We start from the raw sequence: 23,024 nt of genomic DNA, 5'->3' as shown, positions 1-23,024 counted from the left end.
TTTCTTTTCCCACTATTTTCATTATTTTTAAATGTAGTTCCATCCATTGTTTTATCTCTACCTTTCAGCCTATTTCAATCCCTTCCCCCCCCACCCCGACTAGCTCTATCTGTACCTTGCTCGTCCTGCTTTCTACCCTTAATGTCACCTATTATCACATTCCTTAGATAATATCACCACCTTCAACACCTCTTTGTCCTTTTGTCTATGACATCTTTTGGTTATCTCCACCTATCACTGGCCCTCTATCCAGCTCTACCTGTCCCACCCCCCCTTAAACCAGCTTATATTTCACCTCTTTTCTATTTTTCCTTAGTTCTGTTGAAGAGTCATACGGACTCGAAATGTTAACTGTGTTCCTCTCCGCAGATGCTGTCAGACCTGCTGAGTTTTTCCAGGTATTTTTGTTTTTGTTCTATATATTTACATTGTTTAGACTGAATATTGGAATTGGTATTCATTCTGTGAATGTTACATCATTGCTGCTGCATTCAGCATACCCCCTGCATAACGGAATAAAGATGAGCTTTGTTAAATTAATGAGTTAGTATACTTGTGCCATAGGAAAAGGCTAGCAGTTTGTTTAAAGCTGTCTTTTACTCCCAGGATGCAGGACCAATGTCAATGGGTAGAAGTGGAAAGTAAGTCTACTTGCACCATATGTCAGAACTCAATTACAGCTTCCTTTGAAGCCTCTGCAAGCACTACACAATACTCAACTGCAGCTAGTAGTATCTTTGACTTTATTTTCTGGCATGAGGGTCCCAGGAAGTGGATGCCATGTGCCACCTGCACTGCTTCACAACCCTGGGATCTCTTCTTCTGAGATGCTTATTGGAACATGCAATGCTTTATCACCACGTGGGTGCTATTGAGGCACAGGCTATAACAGCATGTAAAAGAGAACTGGGTAAGTATTTCAAAAGGAAGATAAAAGAATATAGGTAGTAATGTTCAAGTAGATAGCTCCAGTTGAAGAACTAGCATCGACTCAGGAGTTATCTGTCATATTACCTTCGATGCTATAATTTCTGTAATTAGGGGAGGCGATGGCGTAGTGGTATTGTCACTGGACTTGTAATCCAGAGAACCGGGGTAATCTCTGGGGACCCAGATTCAAAATCTGCCATAGCCCATGGTGGAATTTGAATTCAATAAAAATCTGGAATTAAAAGTCTAATGATGACCATGAAACCATTGTCGGTTGTTGTAAAAACCCATCTGGTTCCCTAACGTCCTTTAAGGAAGGAAATCTGTCAACTCCAGACCCACAGCAATAACTCCTAAATGCCCTCTGGAATGGCCTAGCAAGTCACTCTGCTGCATCAAATTACCAGAAAGTCTCAAATAAGGAATTAAACTGGACGGACCACTTCGCATCGACCTAGGCACCGGAAACACCAATGGCAAACTCGGCTCTGTTGACCCTGCAAAATTCTCCTCATTAACATCTGGGGGCTGTCTCAGTGCTCAGCGCTGTCTGGAAAGAGCTGTCCCACAGTCTAGTCAAGCAACAGACGGACATAGTCATCCTCATGGAATCATACCTGGACAATATCCAGGCTTGGGCTAACAAGTGGCAAGTAACATTCGTGCCACACAGGTGCCAGGCAATGATCATCTCCAACAAGAGAGAATCCAACCATACCATTTGATGTTCAGTGGCATTACCATCACTGAATCTCCCACTATCAACATCCTGGGGTTACCATTGACCAGAAGCCATATATGGACTAGCCATATAAATACTGTAGCTACAACAGCAGGTCAGAGGCTAGGAACCCTACGATAAGTAACTCACCTCATGACTCCCGAAAGCCTTTCCACCATCTATAAGACACAAGTCAGCAGTGTGATGGAATACTCTCCACTTGCCTGGATGAATGCAGCTCTCAACACTCAAGAAGCTTGACACCGTCCAGGACAAAGCAGCCAGCTTGATTGGCAACACATCCACAAACATACACTCCCTCCACCAGTGACGCACAGTAGCAGCAGTGTGCACCATCTACAAGTTGCACTGCAGGAATTCACCAAGGCTCCTTAGCACCTTCCAAATCCACAACCACTACCATCTAGAAGGACAAGGGCAGCAGCTAGATGGGAACACCACCACCTGGAAGTTCCCCTCCAAGTCACTCACCATCCTGACTTGGAAAGATATCGCTGTCCCTTCACTGTCGCTGGGTCAAAATCCTGGAACTCACTTCCTAACAGCACTGTGGGTATAGCTATATCACATGGACTGCAGCAGTTCAAGAAGACAGCTCACCATCACCTTCTCAAGGGCAATTAGGGATGGGCAATAAATGCTGGCCCAGCCAGCGAAACCCACATCCCGTGAGTGGATAAAAAAATTAGATGTACCATGCTCACAAGTCTTCTGGTGATTAGTTTGGTAGAAACTTCAGAATTGTTGAATGTAATTAGAGACCTAATGAGGAGTGTGACATTTTACAGGAGTGCTCCCTGTTATATTTTCCCCACAGGCGATATTGGCATACCTAACATTCTTATTTTTGCAGATAATTAACTCGTTCTTTAAAAAAAAAATTGCAGGTCAGTTTTTCCCACTTGCAAAAGAGTATGATTGCATAGCTGGGGTGCAGTGACATATTTATTGTAGCTGTGCTGCAGAGTGATAGGATTTAGATTTGTAGAGAAACTAAATGGTGGGGAGAGGGGATGTGGGAGGAAGGGAGGAATAAGAAAGAAAATAGGACATGTGCTAAAGTGAGTGGAAATCAAGGCAACAAATACATGTTTTATTGTCAGGTGTATCAGGGTGTATGGTGAGTGTGTAACTTATATGTAGATAAACTGAAACACTAAAGGCATCAGTCGTAGTTTTGGAGATGAGAGTCATGGGGACAGGGGTGAATTGGAAAGTAAACCGCCCTCTGCAGGGTGGGGCCCAGGAGATTTTAACTTTGCATCAGTACATAAAGTCTCCATCTGCTCTCTCCCCTCATCCCCCAAAACCTACAAGAAGTGGTAATTGGCCGGTGGGTAGCATTGGGATATCAAGCTGCAGCTGGCCACCACTGGGAACACAAAGGAACAGTCCCTGGCACTCAGGTAAGTGATTGGAAGGAGTCTATGAGGGTTTTGTGGCTGGGCCCAGTTTCCCATGTTATAGTTATACTGTACTGGAAATGAGCCAATACAGAAAATAATAAGGGGTCTTTTGCACCTCTCCAATGAATTCTATGAACATCTTATATTTTACATAACTTTTGTACAGGTTATGTTTTTGCCTGTTTTCCATTTATCTTCATCCATTCTTAAATCAGAGGATTGAAAACACTGACAAGCACTAATGCATAATTAGAACAGCACAGTCCTCTTGAATACTCAACACTTATAAAGGGACTTCTGCCGAATACACTTTAATGCAAACTAGGCATCTTATGCTGCGCTGATACTGCTTTTCCAAAAGGCATTCAGCAATAGGGGCTGTCATTGCTTTTGATGCTGAAAGGGGCTATTTATATTGATGTAGTTAGCATAACCAAATGGTGCGGCAGCAATCAGTAAAGCAAATAGATTGCCAGTTAGTAGAATTCAATTCCCAAAGGTCAAGCTGAACCTATATAGCCACACCTGAGTTATTCTGTATAGATTGGCTTGACGTAAAGAGGCCATCAAGCTCCTGGAGGCAATAACAACTTAACATCTCAACGCCCTTCACATTAAGGAGGTAAAAACAGCAAGAGGGAATAAGGGAGAGTATGCACTTTGAGGTGGGTATGAAAATACAGTTGGAGAATAATTTTCGGGAAGGTTTGTAATCGCAGTTAGAGAGCAAGGCGCGGAGCACTGACAGGAGTTCCAGAGAACAGGAATATGTGTTGTGATTGAACAAGCAGCCAGCAAAGATGGAGCAGGATGAAGTATAGCCTGGTTTTAGAGGAGCAGAGGGTGTGTGTTGGGACACAAAGTGGCAGGAGATCACAGAGGTAGTATGAGATTAGACAAAGGAGGGGTTTAAATTAGAACTGGTAATTTTACAGTCAATTTACCGGGGCCCCAGGGAGGTTAATAGGATGGAAGTGTTGGACACTACAGGTCAGGACAGTATTCAGAAAAAGAAGTGCTTTATGGTAGATGAAGGGACTATTGCAATAATAAAACTGATGATATATTTTCTATCTCTTCAACTCTAGGAGGATGAGATGCCTCTTAATATAATAGGATAAAACTCCATCCAGTGATGCTAGCTTTAGAGAGTTTCAAATCTATACCACAAGAAAGTCTGCATGGTGTAATATATAAAGAAAGATGTTCAACTGTGAATGATTCAAAAGATGAATTGAGAAGCTTAAATGATATTTATATAGAATGAAAAGTAACAGAAATCTCACTTGCAGAAAATTGCTTTGTACTTGCATATTTTCCATTTGTCATATATGAATTTCCTTGCTCTGACATCCTGCAACTCAGCCCTTTCAGTTCTCTCAGGACTTTGACATCCCTTGACTCTGCCCTCCCTGTGCCTCTGATAACCCTGTCTCTGCCCTCCCTGTGCCTCTGATAACCCTGCCTCTGCCTTTCCTGTGCCTCTGATAACCCTGTCTCTGCCCTCCCTGTGCCTCTGATAACCCTGTCTCTGCCCTCCCTGTGCTCCTGGCATCACCAGTCATTGCTCTCGTCGTGTTTCTGACATCCTCCAAATTGGCTGTCTCTCAGCTTCTTGCCTCTTGTTTCTTCCCAATCTGTTGAAGAATGTTGCAGTACCGGAAGTGATAACAGGGACCTATTCAAGGAGTTCATAATAATACAGAAATAATTATAACAAGCAACTGAATGCTGAGGTTACAGCTGTCTTAAAATACCCCAGTGTATCAATGACTTATTATAACATATATTGGTGATTTTTGAAATTTGGTCAGGTGTGGACACACAATGATAGCTAGTGTGAATGCACAGTAGCGCTGTGTCCTGACAGGTGCACTAACGAATTCATGATTCTGGCCCCATTACTGTAAACGATTGAACCAGGAAGTTCTTTAGGCAGTATACATCATTATCATAATTTGCTCCTGATGAACTCCTCTACCAGCTTTTCTATGACACTTTTTTAATCTGTCATTTTCCTTCAGAATAACACTGAAAGGTATGAAAGTCTCCCGACCAGACTCCAAGATTGGAAAATACCGAATGATAAAGCATGAACGAGATAAGCACAATGAACCCAATCCCCAGAGGTAAGATTGACACAGAAATTTGTGTCTGTTCACATTAAGACTTCACAGTGTGGTGCAGTTGGTCTGATGGTATCGAGCATTTTGGTCTACCAGTGCCTGCGGAGAAAGTGGGAGGAGGGAATGTGGGGAGTGAAAAAGCCACCAACAAGAGCAGAGCCTGACAGTTTTGTTCCTGTTCATCAGGGCTGGCACAGAATGGAGACAGGCTGCTTCCCTACAAGAAGGAGAGGCCAGAATATGATGAACAAACCTTTCCTCAGGTCACTAATATCTACGCCTGTACACTGGGTTGGAGCTTGAGATTAGCAAAGGAGAGCAGTGTGCCAGCTGTTTCATCTAGAGAGTAGTGCCTGCCATAGGTTGGGCCCTACAGAGGAGAGGAAAAAATTTAAATATGGGTTGGGTTGGAATGAATTTCATTTTGACCGGGAGATCAAACCAGACCCTAGTTAACACACTGCATTGAAAAATATTCAGCAGTTTCCTTACCTGTAAAGCCATTTTACTGTCTGCATTTTAAATTCCTGAAAATATTTGGCAGTTTTTTTTACTACTTACAATAGCCTGTACTATGAATCTGTGCATTAGCAAACCTCAGCCCTAATTTAACATTGGTGTGGGAATTGGGTGGGTGGGTATGAGACTGTTAGAACCTGGAGACAGGGATGTAGTATCAGAGTTAACGGGAGGTCTTGTGGTGCAGTGTGTCCTGTCCCTGCCTCTGAGCCAGAATCTCCGGGTTTGAGTCCCACCCCAGGACTTGATGGTCAAGGTGAAGCTGCACTTGTAACGCAGCCAAACAGGTTGAATATCAACTTGTAAATACTTCCACACATGCCAAAGGCAGGTGTTAAGAGCAGGAGAAATTCTTGGTCAGCCATGTTTTGGGAAGAAAGTTGGAACCTCTACCATCATTATCCTAAAGCTCCAGACTACAACATGCATCTAAAAGGTGCATGTTGCCACAGTAACTCAGACTCCCCTAGTGAACTGTAACACAAAATCAGGGTTAATGATATTACAGAAATGTACTTGACCACTGCAATGTCATAGTTCAGGGGGGATGGTAAAGTAATGTAACCATGATAGATCACCCAGTCTTTGCAACACTATTGTAGAGTAGATGTCCTAATGCTCAAGGAAGTGTACAATGTGTAATGTTGAAGAAAATAAATAATTGTCCTTAAGAGCTTCACAGCTAAGTAGTGTCTTTTTTTTCCTCATAGACCTCTTTTACTTAAAATGCTTACGATCAGAGCAATGCAACAACCTACTTATGGTTGCATGTTGGTTACCACGGTTGAGTTTGTGATTCATATTGCATCTTCTGACAGGACAGTCACTGTGCAGTACCAATGATTGCAATGAACTATTCTAATCTTTGTAGACAAAAAAATTGTAAATGTTATTGGAACAAACAGCATTTTGTTATCTGCAGAGAAAATCAAAAGGACAGGCTATGTATAGCAGCTTCTTAAACCGAGCAGAGGTTTCCAGGTATCTGGAGAGGCTAATGAGATGTGAAGCAATTTCCTGAAATTAGTACAAAGTAATGAGATTTCAGATGGACAGTGCTAGTGCTTATCTTCCAGGCTGACACAAATACATTGTGCTGTGCCAGCACTGTCACTTGCCTGTACATGAGAAATGATATACTTAAGGCATCACAAGAACATGATTTTACCATCTGGCAAATCTAAAACTTAATGTAATACTGCCTCTCAGTCTTGCTTTTAGGGATTTGATCAGGGAGCAAGTGATGGACAACATTAAGTAACTCAAGATCATTAGCTAATTCTGTATGCCCATTATATTCTGATAATTATGTTTCCCTACTTAAAAGGTTTAACCAGAGGTCATAAAGTAACATTTATTCGTAAGCTGACGTGTCTACTTAATAGAGGCGGCACTATCTGTGAAGAATGAAAGAAGTTGCATCTTTATAGAGTCAGCTGTTCACTGATGATTGTACAGTGCTCAGTACCATTTGCCACTTTCAGATACTTAAGCAGCTTGTGCCTGTATGCAGCAAGACCTGGACAATATTCAGGCTTGAGCTGATAAATAACAATTGCGCAACACAAGTGTCAGGCATTGACCATTTCCAACAAGAGAGACATGTGAGAACGAGAGCAGAGTAAGGCTGGCAGGTGGATTAAAAAACAAACCTGAGAGTGAGAGCAGAATGAGTCTGGCAGGAGGATAACAAAGAGGCCTGAGAGTGAGAACACAGCAAGACCAACGGGAGGATAAAAGACCAGGCCCGAGATTGATGGGAGGATGAAAGAGCAGGCCCGAGATTGATGGGAGGTTAAAAGAGCAGGCCTGAGAGTGAGAACACAGCAAGGCTGGCGGGAGGATGAAAGAGCAGTCCTGAGAGTGACAGGAGGATAAAGGAGCAGGCCCAAGATTGATGGGAGAATGAAAGAGCAGGCCTGAGAGTGATGGGAGGGTGAAAGAGCAGGCCTGAGAGTGATGGGAGGGTGAAAGAGCAGGCCTGAGAGTGATGGGAAGATAAAAGAGCAGGCCCGAAAGTGATGGGAGGATAAGCAAGCCAACGAGTTCAGAAACACCTGACCATGTTCAGAAAAAATTTGTGATGTCACAGGAAAGCAGGTTAGTGATTGGTTGGTGAGTATTTCTTTTTTTCTCTCTAAACTAGGCAATTTGTTCAAATTAGGATCTGGGAAATTAGAAGCTTCAATCGGGGCAAGTATAACAATTAGTGAATTGTTAAGTCTATTAGCACTGAGCAGGTCTAGAGGTATTAATTAAAATGAACAGTTTAGCAACATACTAACTAGGTCATAAAAGAGGGTTGTTTTGATGGTGGATGGGCATCTGAAACCTATTGTTTGCAATTCCTGGACTCTGTGGGAACTTCAGGACACTATTTTAGTCTCGGGGACCACTTGTGCAAGAATTAGCTCCAACTGCTCAAGCCCGAGTTCAGGATTCCTGAGCTTGAGGGGCAGCTGGAATCACTACAGGGCATCAGAGAGATGTGCCTCTTGGATCATATGTTCCAGGAGGTGCCCCTCTCACCCCCAAAAGGCAGTAAGAGTTCAGGGTAGTAGATGGGTGGCCATGAGAAAGGAAGTACAGTAGTAGTCAGGATGTTGCTGCTTTCAAATAGGTACTCAGTAGTATAGGAGACTGCTGGGAGTGATGACACCTTGAAGGAGTGCACTTCGGACCAGGGCACTAATGGGTGAGGGACTGCACCAGAAGGAACAGCAAAGAGTAGAAATCCAATTGTTATAGGAGATTCCGTAGTTAGGCGACGGACAGGCATTTCTGTAATCATCATCATGGGTCCCACATGGTATGTTACCTCACTCGTGCCAGGGTAAATGATATCAAAGGATAATATTTTGCAGGGAGAGTGAGCTAGAAGTTGTGGTACATGTCAATTCCAATGACATAGAGAGGACAGGTATCATAAGATCATAAGTAGGAGCAGGAGTACACCATTCGATCCTTCAAGCCTGCTCTGCCTTGCTGTAACATCATGGTTGTTCTGACTGTGGCCTCAATTCCACTTTCCTACCAGCTGCCCCTTAACCCTTGACTCGCTGGTCAGTCCAAAATCCATCTAGCTCAGTTTTGAATACGTTCAATGACCCAGACTCAACTGCTCTCAGGGGAAGAGAATTCCAAAGACTAACAACTCTCTGAGAAAAGAAATTCCTCCTTACCTCCATCTTAAATGGGAAATCCCTTGTTTTTAAAACTGTGCCGCCTGTTCTAGATTCCTGCACGAGAGGAAACATTTTCTCAGTGTCTACCCTGTCAAGCCCCTGAGAGAATCTTACACGTTTCAATAAGATCACCTTTCATTCTTCTAAACTCCAGTGAGTATAGGCCCATTGAGATCCTACAGTCAGCTTTTCAGGAGTTAGGGAGGAAGTTAAAAAGCAGGGCCTTGAAGGTAGCAATCTCTGGATTGTTCCCAGTGCCATGTGCTACTAAGAGTAGAAATAGGAAGATAATGTTAGTGGGGGCGGTGCTGGGAGGGTGGCAAGTCAATGCGTGGCTTGAGGCCTGGTACATGCTTCAGATTCTTGGGGCATTGGGACCAGTCCTGGGGCAGGAGGCTCGGGCCAGGGTGGCAGTCAGGGGGTCAGGTGGGAGTCAGAGGAGGTAGTCAAGGACGTCATTGTGAGTGTCAGTTGTATAGTTACCCAGAAGTTAGACTACGATTTTTCTGTCTAACATTTCCTGGGTAACTATTCTGGTAAGTAAGTCGAACTGTCTGAAGTGTCCAACTCTAACTCAGACCTAGAGACTTTTTCAGAGGGTCCTGGGGCACAGGGTAAATGTTCATCGGAAGTTCAAACTTCCTGGACAATTCTCACAGAGTCAGTGCATTGGGACTTCAATGAGATCCCAAAGTGTATCCTGAGGGGTACATCTGGTCTGCAACGATCCAGAGACCAGAAGATCTGGGGCATAGTGTTCAAAAAAGATGGAGAAGTAAAAAAGGGAAGTGGGGTGGCAGTACTGATTAGGGAAGATAAAAGCAAAATACTGTGGATGCTGGAAATCCAGAACAAAAACAGAAAATGCCGGAAAAATTCAGCAGGTCTGACGGCATCTGTGAAGAGAGAAACAGAGTTAATGTTTCGAGTTCGTATGATCCTTCTTCAGAGCTGAAGAGAAGTGGAAAAGTGATGAAATTTATACTGTTTAATGGGGGTGGAGCAGGTGAAGCTGGATAGAAAGCCAGCAATAGGTGGGGGCAAAGGAGAGATTGACAAAGATGTCATGAACATGTTGGAACACAGCTTTTTTAGCCCTTAACACTACCATTAACACTCCCTTTGTCCTTTTGTTCATGACATCTTTGTCAATCTCTCCTTTGCCCCCACCTATTGCTGGCTTTCTATCCAGCTTCACCCGCACCACCTCCCTTAAACGGTATAAATTTCATCACATTTCCACTTCTCTTCAGCTCTGAAGGAGGGTCATACGGACTCGAAACATTAACTCTGTTACTCTCTCCACAGATGCTGTCAAGCCTGCTGAATTTTTCCAGCATTTTCTGTTTCTGATTAGGGAAGACATTGGATAGGATTTTACTTAGAGGTGGTGGCCTCACCCCTGGCCCACCTTCACTTAGCTGGATTGTCCCAAGCCAATGTTATGGCCATCAGGCCATTGATTGGCTAGGGGCAGGACTTCTGTACCCATCTGGGAAGACGTCATGCGTCAAGAATGCTGCACACTGACTCATTACCAAAATATAACAGTAGATGATGCTGTTGAGTCTTGGCTGAAAGATATATTTCTGCCGCCTTCCCACCATTGTTTCCTCCCTGGGAGATGAGAATTCTTGAAAAAATACGGCTAGTTCCTATATATATTTGAAAAAGCGGCACAAGCCAACTAAACAAATTTAATGAGTGAATATTGAACTACACTCGGGTAATTTTAACACCCACCCACCAATCGCCGGGGTCAGTGGCCACTGCTGGGACGGCAGGCAGTCCATCACTCTGGGGAGCCATGGAGCCTGCTTAGAAGGTGAGTGAGGATTTTTGCTGGGGCCAGCTTGAGTGTGGGGGCAGCTGCGTGGAGGTTGGGGAGGTTATAGGCTGGATGGGAGCACTGTGCTGGGGGGGACTTCTGTTGGTCACAAGGTGTCCAAACAGGGCAGATCACAATAAAAGTCTGCCAGATTTCAAAATACCAGTGGCTGTGGGAGGAGGCCCTTAAGCGCCCTTTAAGGCCAGGTTAGTTTTCCTATTTTTCACTATGTACCCCCTCTCCATCCCAACACTGCTCTGCCCAACTTGGTGTGGGTGGGTGTTAAAATTACCCGAGTGTAGTTCAATATTCACTCATTAAATTTGTGTAGTTGGCTTGTGCCGCTTTTTCAAATATATATAGGAACTAGCCGTATTTTTTCAAGAATTCTCATCTCCCAGGGAGGAAACAATGGTGGGAAGGCGGCAGAAATATATCTTTCAGCCAAGACTCAACAGCATCATCTACTGTTATATTTTGGTAATGAGTCAGTGTGCGGTTTAGACTTCCTGAAGAAGCCAAAAGACTTTCTGGTATTAACAAAAGCCTGTTAAGTGGGAGGAAAAGTTTGTTTCTTCCAACCACTAATGGTCACTGGAATTCATGAAGTTTCTAAAAAAAAAAATTGGGTGGGTAAGTGAGGGAATATTTGCAGCAGTTTCATTTTTTCTTTCTATTGATCTTCAATGGATAAAAGTGGTATTTTGTATACTGATAGGCTTTTCTCATTAAGCCAATTATCGTCCTCACCCACTCTAGCAGGAAATCCTGAATTTTGCAGCAAGTCATGGCGTTATAATCTTCGCGTGCTGGTGGATTAATTATCCGTTTGTTTGTTTTCTTCCCTAATTTGGAGATGCACAATTTAGAGGGTCTGCTGCCATAACAACTTGAATAAGGGCTGAAAATTCTTGTTTGCCTCAAAGTAGCCACTGGCTTGGGATTTCCTTTTCAGATTTGCAAGGTTTAAAATAAAAACTTCTAAATGAGATCGGTGTGTTTATCCTTATACCTACAATCGGTTATATCTTTCTTTGCTTGCTAGTTCCATCTCACCATTACACCCTTTGTGCCTCTTCCTTGTTTAGATCCCGAAGGAAAAATACAATTTGGACCAGTACTCTTATTTCCCAGTTTTTACTGTCTTTTCCCTTCTGCAATCTGTAATTGGAGCAAAAGTGTATGTGGAAAATTGGAAAGAGGAAGTGGAATAAATAAGAATTGGATTTTAGCGAGAAATGGCTGATGAGGGCAAGGTTAATAGAGATGGAAATAGATCTAATTGAGATTTGAGGAGGTCCAAGAAAATGCAACAAGAGACATGAATATGGTTCTCCAGTCTTAGGTGTCTTGGAGGCCACAATGCAAATGGAACCATAGAAAAGTTATGGCACAGAAAGAGGCCATTCAGCGCATCCTGTCTGCACCATCCAAAAAAGAGCAAAAAAGAAACTAGCTGCTCAAATCTTCAGGTTGTGTCACATGAGGAGACATGTCTTAAATTTTTTTTCCTTATTAAAACTTTTGAAAATCAAACTACTCTCCCTGAGGCAGCTCCGTGCCATAGGAAGATTTCTGTGCTCTTTCGTGCACGTGCCTTAATTGGCCCGCCCGCATAAAATGGCAATGCCCGTGATCGGCTGCACACCCACCCACGTCTACTCCCGTCCAACCCCCCCGATGGTGAAAAAATTCTCCCCTAAGAGTATGTAAAAATAACAGAAACTACACCAGGACAGTGGAACATCTTGTTGGGTGTTAGATGTTTGTAGGACAGCTGATGATACGATGCCAAATAACTAACATGGCAACTGTGTCCCAGCTGATGACACGATCACTGTACCAATATTCCAAGGATTCCAGTAAGTGTCAGTTTGGCTCTGTTAGTTGTCTCTGAATCAGACATTTTTGGAATCAATCCTACTCCAGAATCTGGGTGCACAAGACACATCCACTCCGGAGCACTACTGAGAGAGAATTGCATTTAGAGGACATGATGGTAAACCAAGGCCCTGTCATTCTGATACTCGTTGGTTTTGGTCTCCTTATTTAAGAAAGGATATAAATGCGTTAAAAGCAGTTCAGAGAAGGTTCACTCGACTGATACCTGGGATCAGGGGGTTACCTTACAAGGAAAGGTTGAACAGGCTGGACCTGTGTCCATTGGAGTTTAGAAGAATGAGAGGTGATCTTATTGAAACATATTAGATCCTGAGGGTACTTGGCAGGGTAGATGCTGAAAGGATGTATTTCTTTGTGGGAGAGACTAGAACTAGGGGACATAGTTTAAAAATAAGGGGTTTCCCATGTAAGACAGAGGTGAGAAGAAATTCTTTCTCTGAGGATTGTAAGTCTTTGGAATTCTCCCCCAGAGAGCAGTGGAGGCAGAATCATTGAACATTTTTAAGGCAAAGGTAGATAGATTCTTGACTAAGAAGGGAGTCAGAATGCAGAGTTGAGGCCATAATCAGATCAACAATGATTTAATCGAATGGCGGACCAGGCTTGAGGGGATGAATAGCCTAGTCCTGCTTTGAATTCGTATGTTCGTAACAGAACATGAGCACTGTTGAAAGATGACCAAGTTGTCCTCTGGTTATCCTGGCTTATATTTCTCCTTTGAGCAATACCACCATAAAACAGAAACTGATCATTCCCTTGTTGTTTGTGGGATCTTGTTGCAGAATGGATGTTGTGTTTGCTTCCACCCTAATCACCCTTTTCTCTATGCCGATTGTTATGGTCTCAAGGGAGACCAGTAACTTTTAAAAAGAAGTTCGAACCCCCAGTTATTAACTGAAAGAATCATGCCACATGATTTCATGTTTTAAACAAATACTTTTACTATAAAAAAGAGTTAACCAGAACACATGCTACTAACTCAATACCACATATTTCATAAACATTTATATTTTAAACCCGAAAATCTCAACAGACCACTTCCCATTCTGTTTTTAATTCTATGCAAAGGTCCCCCTGTACATTACAGAATTTTGAGTGTTCTTTCACTTCTCCTGGGACCAAACCAAGCTGTGCCACAGCTCTCAAGAATTCACTAATTCTCCTCCTGAGTGTTCCTGCAATTCTCCAAGGTGTAAGATTTCTTGGGGTAGGCCCCACACATCAGTGCATAAAATAACGTGCAGTGACATTGGGCAAGTGTCCCAACGTCACCGCGCGCCATTGCGATATTTCGTTGGGCGGGCACCCGATGAAGTGCCACGCACGCCTGCCATTAATTAACGGGCTAGTTAAGACCCTTAACTCAGCAATCTACGCCAATTTTCAGGCGAATGGGCACAAAGAGCAGGCAGGTAAGCGACTTCTTAATAAAACTCATCCATGAGCGGGATAAGAAGACTCAGTGGGGTTGTCAATCTGGTCTGTGAAGTATTTATTGCAGAAAGTGTTTTAAACTTCCTGTGTGATCTGTAGCAGTTCAGAACGAATTCCAGCAGCTTTTGGTGTAGTTTGAACCTTCAACTCAGCACTCTCTTCAGGAATCTTTATCGGGCCTGCAGCTTTCTGGAGGCCTCCCTTTAGCCTGGGTATGGGTTCTGACATGTCCACTGGAGGTAGCTCCTCTGAGGAGGAAGGGAGGGCTAGAATAAAAGAAGAGGAGGCCAGGAGTACACATTCAGACTCCAGGAGAGCAATCTTTGGGAGGACAGGCACAAGGGGCGCTGGGCCAAGAGGTTGTCCAAGGTGGAAGGGATCACAGAAGACACCACTATCCTGCTGCCAGAGTACAGAGGCAAAGAAGTAGCTATCTCAATATAACTGAAATGCAGTGCCGAAGGAAGCTCCGACTGTTAAGGGAGACAGTTAACTGTCAGATGATTGGCTCAGAGATCTCTAACTGTGCGGGTGGACACCCCATGCCAGTGGCTCTGAAGGTCACAGTTGCCCTCAACTTCTATACCTCTGGCTCCTTCCAGGGCTTGGTGGGTGATCCTTGCAGTGTCTCCCAATCAGCTGTCCAAACTTGTGTCAAACAGGTTACAGATGCTTTGTTCAGACAGGCATTGACCTTCACCCACTTCCACTGCAACTAGGCAAGTGAGGCACAGCGAGCCAGAGGCTTTGCGGCCATTGCTGGCTTCCCCCATGTCCAGGGTGCTATAGACTGCACACATGTGGCCATCAAGGCGCCAGCAGGTGAGCCCAGTGCCTTCGTCAACGGGAAGGGCTTCCACTCCATGAATGTGCAGATAGTGTGTGATCACAGGATGCAGATTCTACAAGTCTGTGCAAGGTACCAGGCAGCTCCCACGATGCCTACATCCTTAGACACTCCCAGGTGCCAGGGCTCTTCAGTGCTCCAGCCCGGCTGGATGGATAGCTGCTGGATGACAAGGGCTCTCACCTCGGAAGGTGGCTCTCCGCCATCCAAGAACAGAAGCTGAGCAGCGGTACAATAGGAACCACAGCTCCACAAGGGCTGTGGTGGAGAGAGCCATCGGTCTTCTCAAGATGTGCTTCCGATGCCGGGACCGCTCAGGGGGTACACTCCAGTACCCCCCGGATCTTGTCTCTGTGATAGTGGCTGCATGCTGCGCTCTACACAATTTTGTGCTGGAAAGAGGGGGATGCAGTGGATGATGAAGACGTTGACGCAGAGGATACGGCTGCACACCCTGAGTCCAGCACTAATTCGGAGGATAAGGAAGCACAGGCAATGATGAGGGACCGAACACTGACCCAGCACTACACCAAGGAGGCAGGGACACTTTAATCCAATGAACGTTCAGCTAGCTCCACATAAATGGATCAGGAGGACCAGCCTTGCCTGGTGCTTCCATACTCGTCACTTAAGTGCTAAATCTGCCACTTCATCAGCTACAACTAAGGGCTTTGGACATAAACCTCAGTGTCCACTCAAACACTCATGACATGTCTGTAATGCATATAAATGCAGCACAAAGGAGCCACACTCAGCCATGGTAACACATGTGGATTTTTTGATCCATCATATGGTCCAACAAAATGAATCCCAATCATTTTTACAACTGCAAAAAATAATAATTCCCTAATCTAGGGCCAACACAAAAGCACCAGTGAGTAACCCGTGGAGTGCCTAGGGTGCCTTATGCTTATGTTTCCGGGTGCTACGTTTTGGTGCCACCCCATTGCTGGGAGTGGATTCTGAGACAGCCTGCTCACACTACTGTCCTGTTGGCCTCGATGACATTGACATTGGTGGACATCCTCAGGCCCTTGGAGCCTGTGCTTGGCCCTGCCTGGGAGGTTGTGGCCAGTTCCACAGCTGACATCTCCTCAGTCGTCACAGCCTCAATGGATGCAATGGTCACTGGCAGAGGGGCGGAGGAGCTGCTGCCCTCATCCAGAGCACCCTGAGAGGATCCCACAGAGACGACAGGCAGCTGCTGCACCAACGTGAGATTGCTTCGGACCTCCCTGCTCACCGTAATGTATGGGCACCGTGCTGGGACACTTGGTGCCCAGACCATCTCCCACATTGCCAATGACCAGCTGTGGCCACTGGTGCTGTGAGGGCTTGCAGGTCCGAGCATATTCCCAGGAGAAGCTGGTTGTCCTGCTGGAAGCCCCTCACCAGGAGAGTCGCCACTCCATGGAGGAAGCATGATACTCTGACATGAGGCTCATGGCATCACCAATGCTCTGCATGAATTCCTCCACCATGGACACCAAGCGAACCATACTCTCATGTAACACTCCCAGATGCTCCCGCACACCCAGCTGCAGCTGCTGCATTGTGGACAACTCCAGAGGCACGTCACGGCCCTACTCAGCATGTGCCTGGTCCCCTCCAGTCCTCTGGCTGCTGGTGCCATCAGCACTCTGTCTCTGCCATCTCCTCCAGCGATTGTGAAGTGCCCTCTCCACTGTGCCCCGGGACACTAGCTGATGTTACAATTCCCACCGATGTACTAGTCTCTGCGCTGGTGCCTGGCTTACTGAAATGATGTGACACAGGTGACAGTTCAGGGCCCTCAGGTGTGAGAGGGGGCATCTGTAATGGAGTCTGGTCAGCAGCCTCTGATGATGCTGAAAATAACAACAAGGACAGTGGATCAGTTATCGTCCACACAACGACTCGCTTCATCCCTTTCTCCCACGCTCATAATGCGTTCAACCTTCCAGAACCTAAGGAGACGAACATTGGTGGGGTGACAAATAGTCAGGAGGAAGCTCAGACATTACAGACGGATACAGACGGGCTAGTCAGATGACCTAAGGAATGCCAAATGGAATGTTATATGGATATGGGTGAGGTGATGCATTTAGGCAGGACAAACAAGGTACGGAATACACAAGGAATGGTAGGACCGTGGAAAGTAAGAATGACTAGCGGGACCTTGCTGGGCATGTCGACAGGCGCATTAAGGTAGTGGGACAGGTACATAAGGCATTTAAAAAGGTAAATGCCATACTTGCCTTTATTAACTAAGGAATAGAATGTAGGAACAGGGAGGTCATGTTGGAAGTGCAGAAAACAGCTATAGTTCTGTGTTCAGTTATGATCGGCGCTTCATGGGAGGGATGTGATTGGAGTGGAGAGAATGCAAAGGTTGCAGACAAGGATGCATGCTGGCCTGGAGAGTTGGAGTTATGAGGACACATAGCATGCACTGGTGATATTTGCCATGGAGCACAGGAGATTGAGGGGTGACAATATTGAGCTTCATATAATTATGAGGGGCATAGATCGGGTGGACACTAAGCAACATTTCTCCTTGGTGGAGGGATGACTAATCTGGTGGCATTTATTTAAGTTAAGGGACATGAGGTTGACAGGTGAGGTGATGAGGAACTTTTGCACAGAGTAATGGCTGAAAGGGCGGTGGAGGCAGCAACCCTCCTAAGATGTAATAAGTATTTGGATGCGCAGTTGCGATGCCATGGCACGCATGTCAGAAATGTGATAAGGCAACTTTGGAAGGTGTTTGACACACGCACCTTCGAAGGGCTGAGGGTCCTTTGTCTATGACCCACATGTCTGACTCTATAAGTCTGTGAATGAGCAGTATTGCTACATTAACGATTCCAACAATCATTAGTGCTTTGGATGGTGGGAAGACAAAGTGGATGTCATTGTGGACTTCAAATACCTGGCCACTCCACCCCAACCTCACCTACAACTGTGGACCTGGGCGCATGGCACCTTTCAAACTCCAGGGCCTCCTGCTCAAAACGGTTTAATATCACTAGCTGAGCCTGGCCGCCTCCAGTGCACAAACACTCATAAGCATTATGAGCAATTTTCTCCTGCAAAACACTGAAGACTATTCATTGGGGCTAATCGCTCATGTACTCTGCACGCACATGCCACACCCCAACCACAGTGGCCCATCTGAGGCTCCCAGTGCCTCCTGTCCACTCTACTGATGATCAGTCACAAAAATATAGTACGGCTGCTCCCAACTCCTCTTCCCCCACCGCCCCACCGCCCCCCCCCCCCCCCCCCCCCACCCCCCCCCACCCCCAAACCCCTCCAACAGCCAACCTTGGACACATTCTGCATCCATCACTTTCGGAAACACATGGTCTTTGCTCCTGTGGCAAGGAGATGCAACTAGGTACAGTGCTGAGGCCAGCAGATGGTACTTGGCCACGAGACCTTGAGGTTCCCCTTCCACGATATCATCACCGTGAATAGGACATGTGTTGGAGTTCTGAGTATGGGCCTAGCTGCATCTACTGCAGGTTGCCCCCAGACAAGTCATGTGCGACTAAGACCAACACATGGTGTGGGGGAGAACTCATCTCCTCATGAACCACTCAGGCTGATATAAGCATGGGCACTATCTGCTTGCCCACTCAGCATATGAGAAATGCCCAAAATGAGTCAATACAGTCACGACAATAAGATTTGGGGGGGGGGGCGGGGGGGGGGGTTGGTGAGGGGGGCCTCAAAGGCTAAGGCTACCTGCTGGGTTAAATGCCCAACACCAAGGGTACTCACCCTTCCAGAGCACAAGAAATCATTGACGTGCTTACGGCACTGGATCCAGGTGCGCCGCACCACGTCACGGGAGCTTACCACCTCCTCCCAGGCATGCTTCGTCATGTGGGGGCCCTCCTCCTCCCACCCTGGGAAAACAGCACCTCCTGCCGTGCTGCCACATCCTCGACGAGAAAAACAAAGGGTACATTGGCCCCTGCTGGCCTACCCTGCTCCTGGGCCACACCCTGCAACTTTCTCTCCTCCTCTGGCCTTCCTTCAACATTGGTCTGCTGTTCAAACCCCCTGTGGTGCCCCACCTGTAGCTGGCCATAGTGAACAACCTAAAGGAGGCTGCCAGGCCTTTTTTTTTTTAAAAAAAAACAGACTGCCGGGTCGCCATTGGACAGGTGGTCTGTACACGCCCGCTGCAAACTTCAGACCCCCGCTCTCCACGGGAGTCAAATGCACTGGGCAGGCCTTAATTGGCCCACCCACGCAAAATGGTGGCATGGCCCCAATCACCACCAGTGATCAGGTCCCTGGCCCCCCGCGTGAGCATCTGCTCCGCTTGCCAAATGGAAATTTTGGCCTTGGGATCCCTCTACCAGCATTTGGCCAGGTAACCCACCAATTCATTTGAAGCACCACAGAATTGTGGACACCCAAGCTTGGACCTTACTGTTTTCTGGCTTAGTGGTCTACAGCTCTTGGCAGAGTTCTCTCTCAGCTTGTCTCAAAGCTGCTTCTAGGCTCCAGTTGCAAGTGCTGGCAGCTTTCTCTGCCTGTGGCTGTTGGAAAACACACAGATAGACCAAATACATAAATGTGTATCCCCTGCAACCTATCCCCATGGTAAAGTGGCACCCCTGGTATATCCCAGGTAGAGATTCAGACCAATTATCTACAATTTCCAAACTTGTCCTTTGATATGAATACTTCAAGAACTTCCCTTGTTTATCAGCTGCTTTTCAATCTTCCTTTGATCTGGGGAAATACACGAATAATTCACATCTCTGACAGAGAGCAATTCTCCTCAGACTTGTCTTCAGTTCCCCAGCTAAACAGGCCCACCTGCAGTTTTATGACTCTCGTTCTTCTAACTCTGATCCTGAGTGCACATGGAAGGACGTTTGAAGGACTTGGGTGACCTGGCAACTACTGCATTCAACGACCTTACTTTTACAAATTTAATTTACCCAAAACGTATAAGTTATACTCCTACAACATATGAATCATGAAATGAGATATTTTCACAACACAAGGGGCCAAATCTCCCAAGGAATGGCAATCACCGACGGATTGCTACGCTACTCTTTTTTACTTATCTCACTATGGCGCTCCACATTTCTTGCCTGGCCGGGCCTGCTGAAAAAAACGGACCGTACCTGCTCCTGGAGTCCTTCCCTCATCGTGTAGGAGTGTCAAAGGAAACCAAGCCATGCCCCCTTTCTATGGCACTAGCTGTTTAAATATCCCTTGGTTTAAATGCCACTTTGACAAGCTGTGGAGAGAAGATAAGTGTAGGCAAGTGGGTGAGGGGATAGGGTAGCAGGTAAGGGGGGTGGGGGGGAAGGGTTAGGGCAGTGTGGGGTGATTGTCGGTCAGGGCGGGGTGGGATAGTTTGAGATGGGGGAGGAGTAGTCAGATGTAGGATAGTCGGGAGGGGCTTAGTTCAGGAGCAAGCAGTGGGTGGTTGGGAGGGCTGGTTGAGGGTGGGGAAGTGGAGCAGTAGTTGGGTGGTCAGGTTGGGTTAGTTGGTTCAGGAGTGGTCTGGGAGCGTAGTCAGGGGCATCGGAGCTGTTGGGGGCATTTGGGGGGGGTGGTGGGAGGGGGAAGTGGTCAGGGAGGTAGTTGGTGTCTAGGGGGTTTAGTCATGGTGTCCAGTGGGGAGTCAGGAGATGGGGGGGACGGGTGTGGGGGCGGTCTGTAGTATGGTTAACCAGGAGTTAGAACTGGTTTGAATCCTTCTACTGGGTAACTATTCCATTAAGTGAGTCGAAACCATCTGAAGTCTCCAACTTTAAAGCAGAGTTTTGGAAGATTCCATACACAGGGTGATTGCCCAGAGGTTGTAACTTCCCGGGTAATTCCCATGGAGTCATTGCTTTACGACTTCCAAGGGGTCTCCCAGCACATTCTCCAGGGTACAACCATCTGGAGACTGGAAGATTTGGACAGGTGAATAATTTATTATTCTATCACTCAAGTTTCACATCTCACCTCTTGCATCACATCTATAAATACACTATGACTGATTCATGCCTGCCATTCTGTGCTCCCTACTTACCATACTTGGCATCTGATCAGTCTGGAGCATCCTGGACCTATTCTATTTTCACTCATAACCATTGCAAATTCACCACTAGAGCTGCTAAATGCAACTTAATTGGCTTTTGCAAACCTTGACCCAGACTTTGGTGGGTTTTTTTGTGAGCTCACCTCTCCAATGTAGCAGCTAATGCTTTAATGGGGAAAATAAGCTTTACAATTTAGAAAAAATGGAATCTTTCGTTTTGCTAAATGGGAAATAATGCATTTAGTTTTCAGCCATTTGTATCTATTAGATTTCTATCCCTATTTGTAATGGAAGAATGTAGCATTACAGTGAAATCCGTTTCTCATGTTTGGAAGTGTTACTGCACTTGCATAACACACATCATTGTAGTAGTTGATAATGGAATGGGTTCCAAACATGTACAGTGTGACAGATACTTAGAAAGTACTTATCTGTATCATGATGTACACCTATAGGCCTGACCCAGACAATGCACTAGATGCTAAGATTGAATTGGAACGCTCATTGGTTACCATCTGTTGTATGGTTCTGCCATCTGCCACTCTCCAAGTAGAAAGTGCATAAAATGTGCAGACACCACCAGATATTCGCCTATGAACATACAAAATAGGAGCAGAAGTAGGCCATTCGGCCCCTCAAGCCTACTCCACCATTCGATAAGATACAGCTGATCTGTTTGTGTTTCAAATTCTGCATTTCCCATCTTCTCCAGATAAACTTTGATTCCCTTACCTTACAAGAATCGGTCTGTCTCTGCCTTAAAAATGTCTAGTGACCCCCACTTCCACCGCCTTCAGAAGCAGAGAGTTTCAAAGTTGCACAACCCTCAAAAAAAGTTTCTCCTCATCTCTCTCCTAAAATGATAATCCCCAATTTTAAAAAGTGCTCCTTTGTTCTGGACTCGCCCAAAAGAGGAAACATCTTTTCCACATCCACCTTGTCAATACTGTTCAGGACCTTGTATACTTAATCAAGTCACCCCTCACTCTTCTAAACTCCAGTGGAAAGAAGCCCACTCTGTTTAACCGTTCCTTATAAGGCTCATTCCAGGTATCAATCTAGTAAACCTCCTCTGAACTCCCTCTAACACATTTACATCCTTCCTTAAATCAGGAGACCAAATTTGCACACAATATTCAAGATGTGGTCTCACCAATGCCCTGTAAAACTGAAGCATAACATCCTTACTTTTATGTTCAATTCCTCTTGTAATAAAGAATAGCATTCCATTAGCCTTTTTAATTACTTGCTGTTCTTGCATACTAACTTCTTGAGATTCATGTACTAGAACACCAAGGCCCCTGTGCACCTTGGAATTCTGCAGCCGTTTTTTGTTTAAGTAATAGTCTGTTTTTTATTCTTCCTGCCAAAGTGAACAACTTCACATTTTCCCACGTTATATTCCATCTACCAGATCTTTCCCCACTCTTAACCTATCTATATCCATCTGCAACCTCCTTGTGTTCTTTGCACCATACCTTCCAACCTATTTTTGTGTCAGCTGCAAATTTAGCTACCATGCTTTCACTCCCCTTATCTAAGTCATTGATGTAAATTGTAAAAAGTTGAAGTCCCAGCACAGATGCTTATGGGACTCCACTCATCACATCCTGTCAATCAGAAAAAGACCCATTTATGTATACTGTTTTCTGCCAGCCAACCAATTCTCTATCCAGGCTACTATGTTATCCCCTACATGTACCATGTTACCCCGCTATACCATGAGCTTTTATTTTTCACAATAACCTTTGATGTGACATCTTATAAAATGCCATCTGGAAATCCAAGTGGAGCATATTTACATGCTCCCCTTTATCCACAGTGCATGTTACTCCTTCAAAGAACTCCAATATGTTGGTTAAACATGATATCCCTTTCAGAAAACCATGCTGACTCTTCCCAATTACCTTGAGTTTCTCTAAGTGCCCAGCTATAACCTTAATGATCGATTTTAATACCTTGCCCACGACAGATGTCAAGCTAACTGGCCTATAGTTTCCTGTTTTCTGCCCCTCTCCCTTCTTGAATAGAGGGGTTATATTTGCTACTTTTTCAGTCTGAT

At 45.4% G+C, this 23,024-nt stretch overlaps 1 protein-coding gene across 4 annotated transcripts in view; it reads left to right on the top strand.

The window, feature by feature from the left end:
* b4galt2 (UDP-Gal:betaGlcNAc beta 1,4- galactosyltransferase, polypeptide 2) overlaps nt 1–23,024 on the top strand; it is a 405,565-nt gene that overhangs the window by 366,895 nt on the left and 15,646 nt on the right. For 3 of the 4 annotated variants that reach the window (XM_041208715.1, XM_041208713.1, XM_041208714.1), the window contains one exon: nt 5,103–5,207. In XM_041208715.1, the coding sequence (XP_041064649.1) occupies nt 5,103–5,207 (105 nt within the window). Of the gene's footprint in view, nt 1–5,102; nt 5,208–23,024 lie in introns of those variants that run through there. The other variant, XR_005945547.1, reaches the window with a different exon arrangement.

Source organism: Carcharodon carcharias, chromosome 16, assembly GCF_017639515.1.
Source record: "Carcharodon carcharias isolate sCarCar2 chromosome 16, sCarCar2.pri, whole genome shotgun sequence".
NCBI classification, from domain to species: domain Eukaryota; kingdom Metazoa; phylum Chordata; class Chondrichthyes; order Lamniformes; family Lamnidae; genus Carcharodon; species Carcharodon carcharias.
The sequence above is the reverse complement of the archived record's forward strand: the minus strand, read 5'-3'. Positions and strand labels throughout refer to the sequence as shown.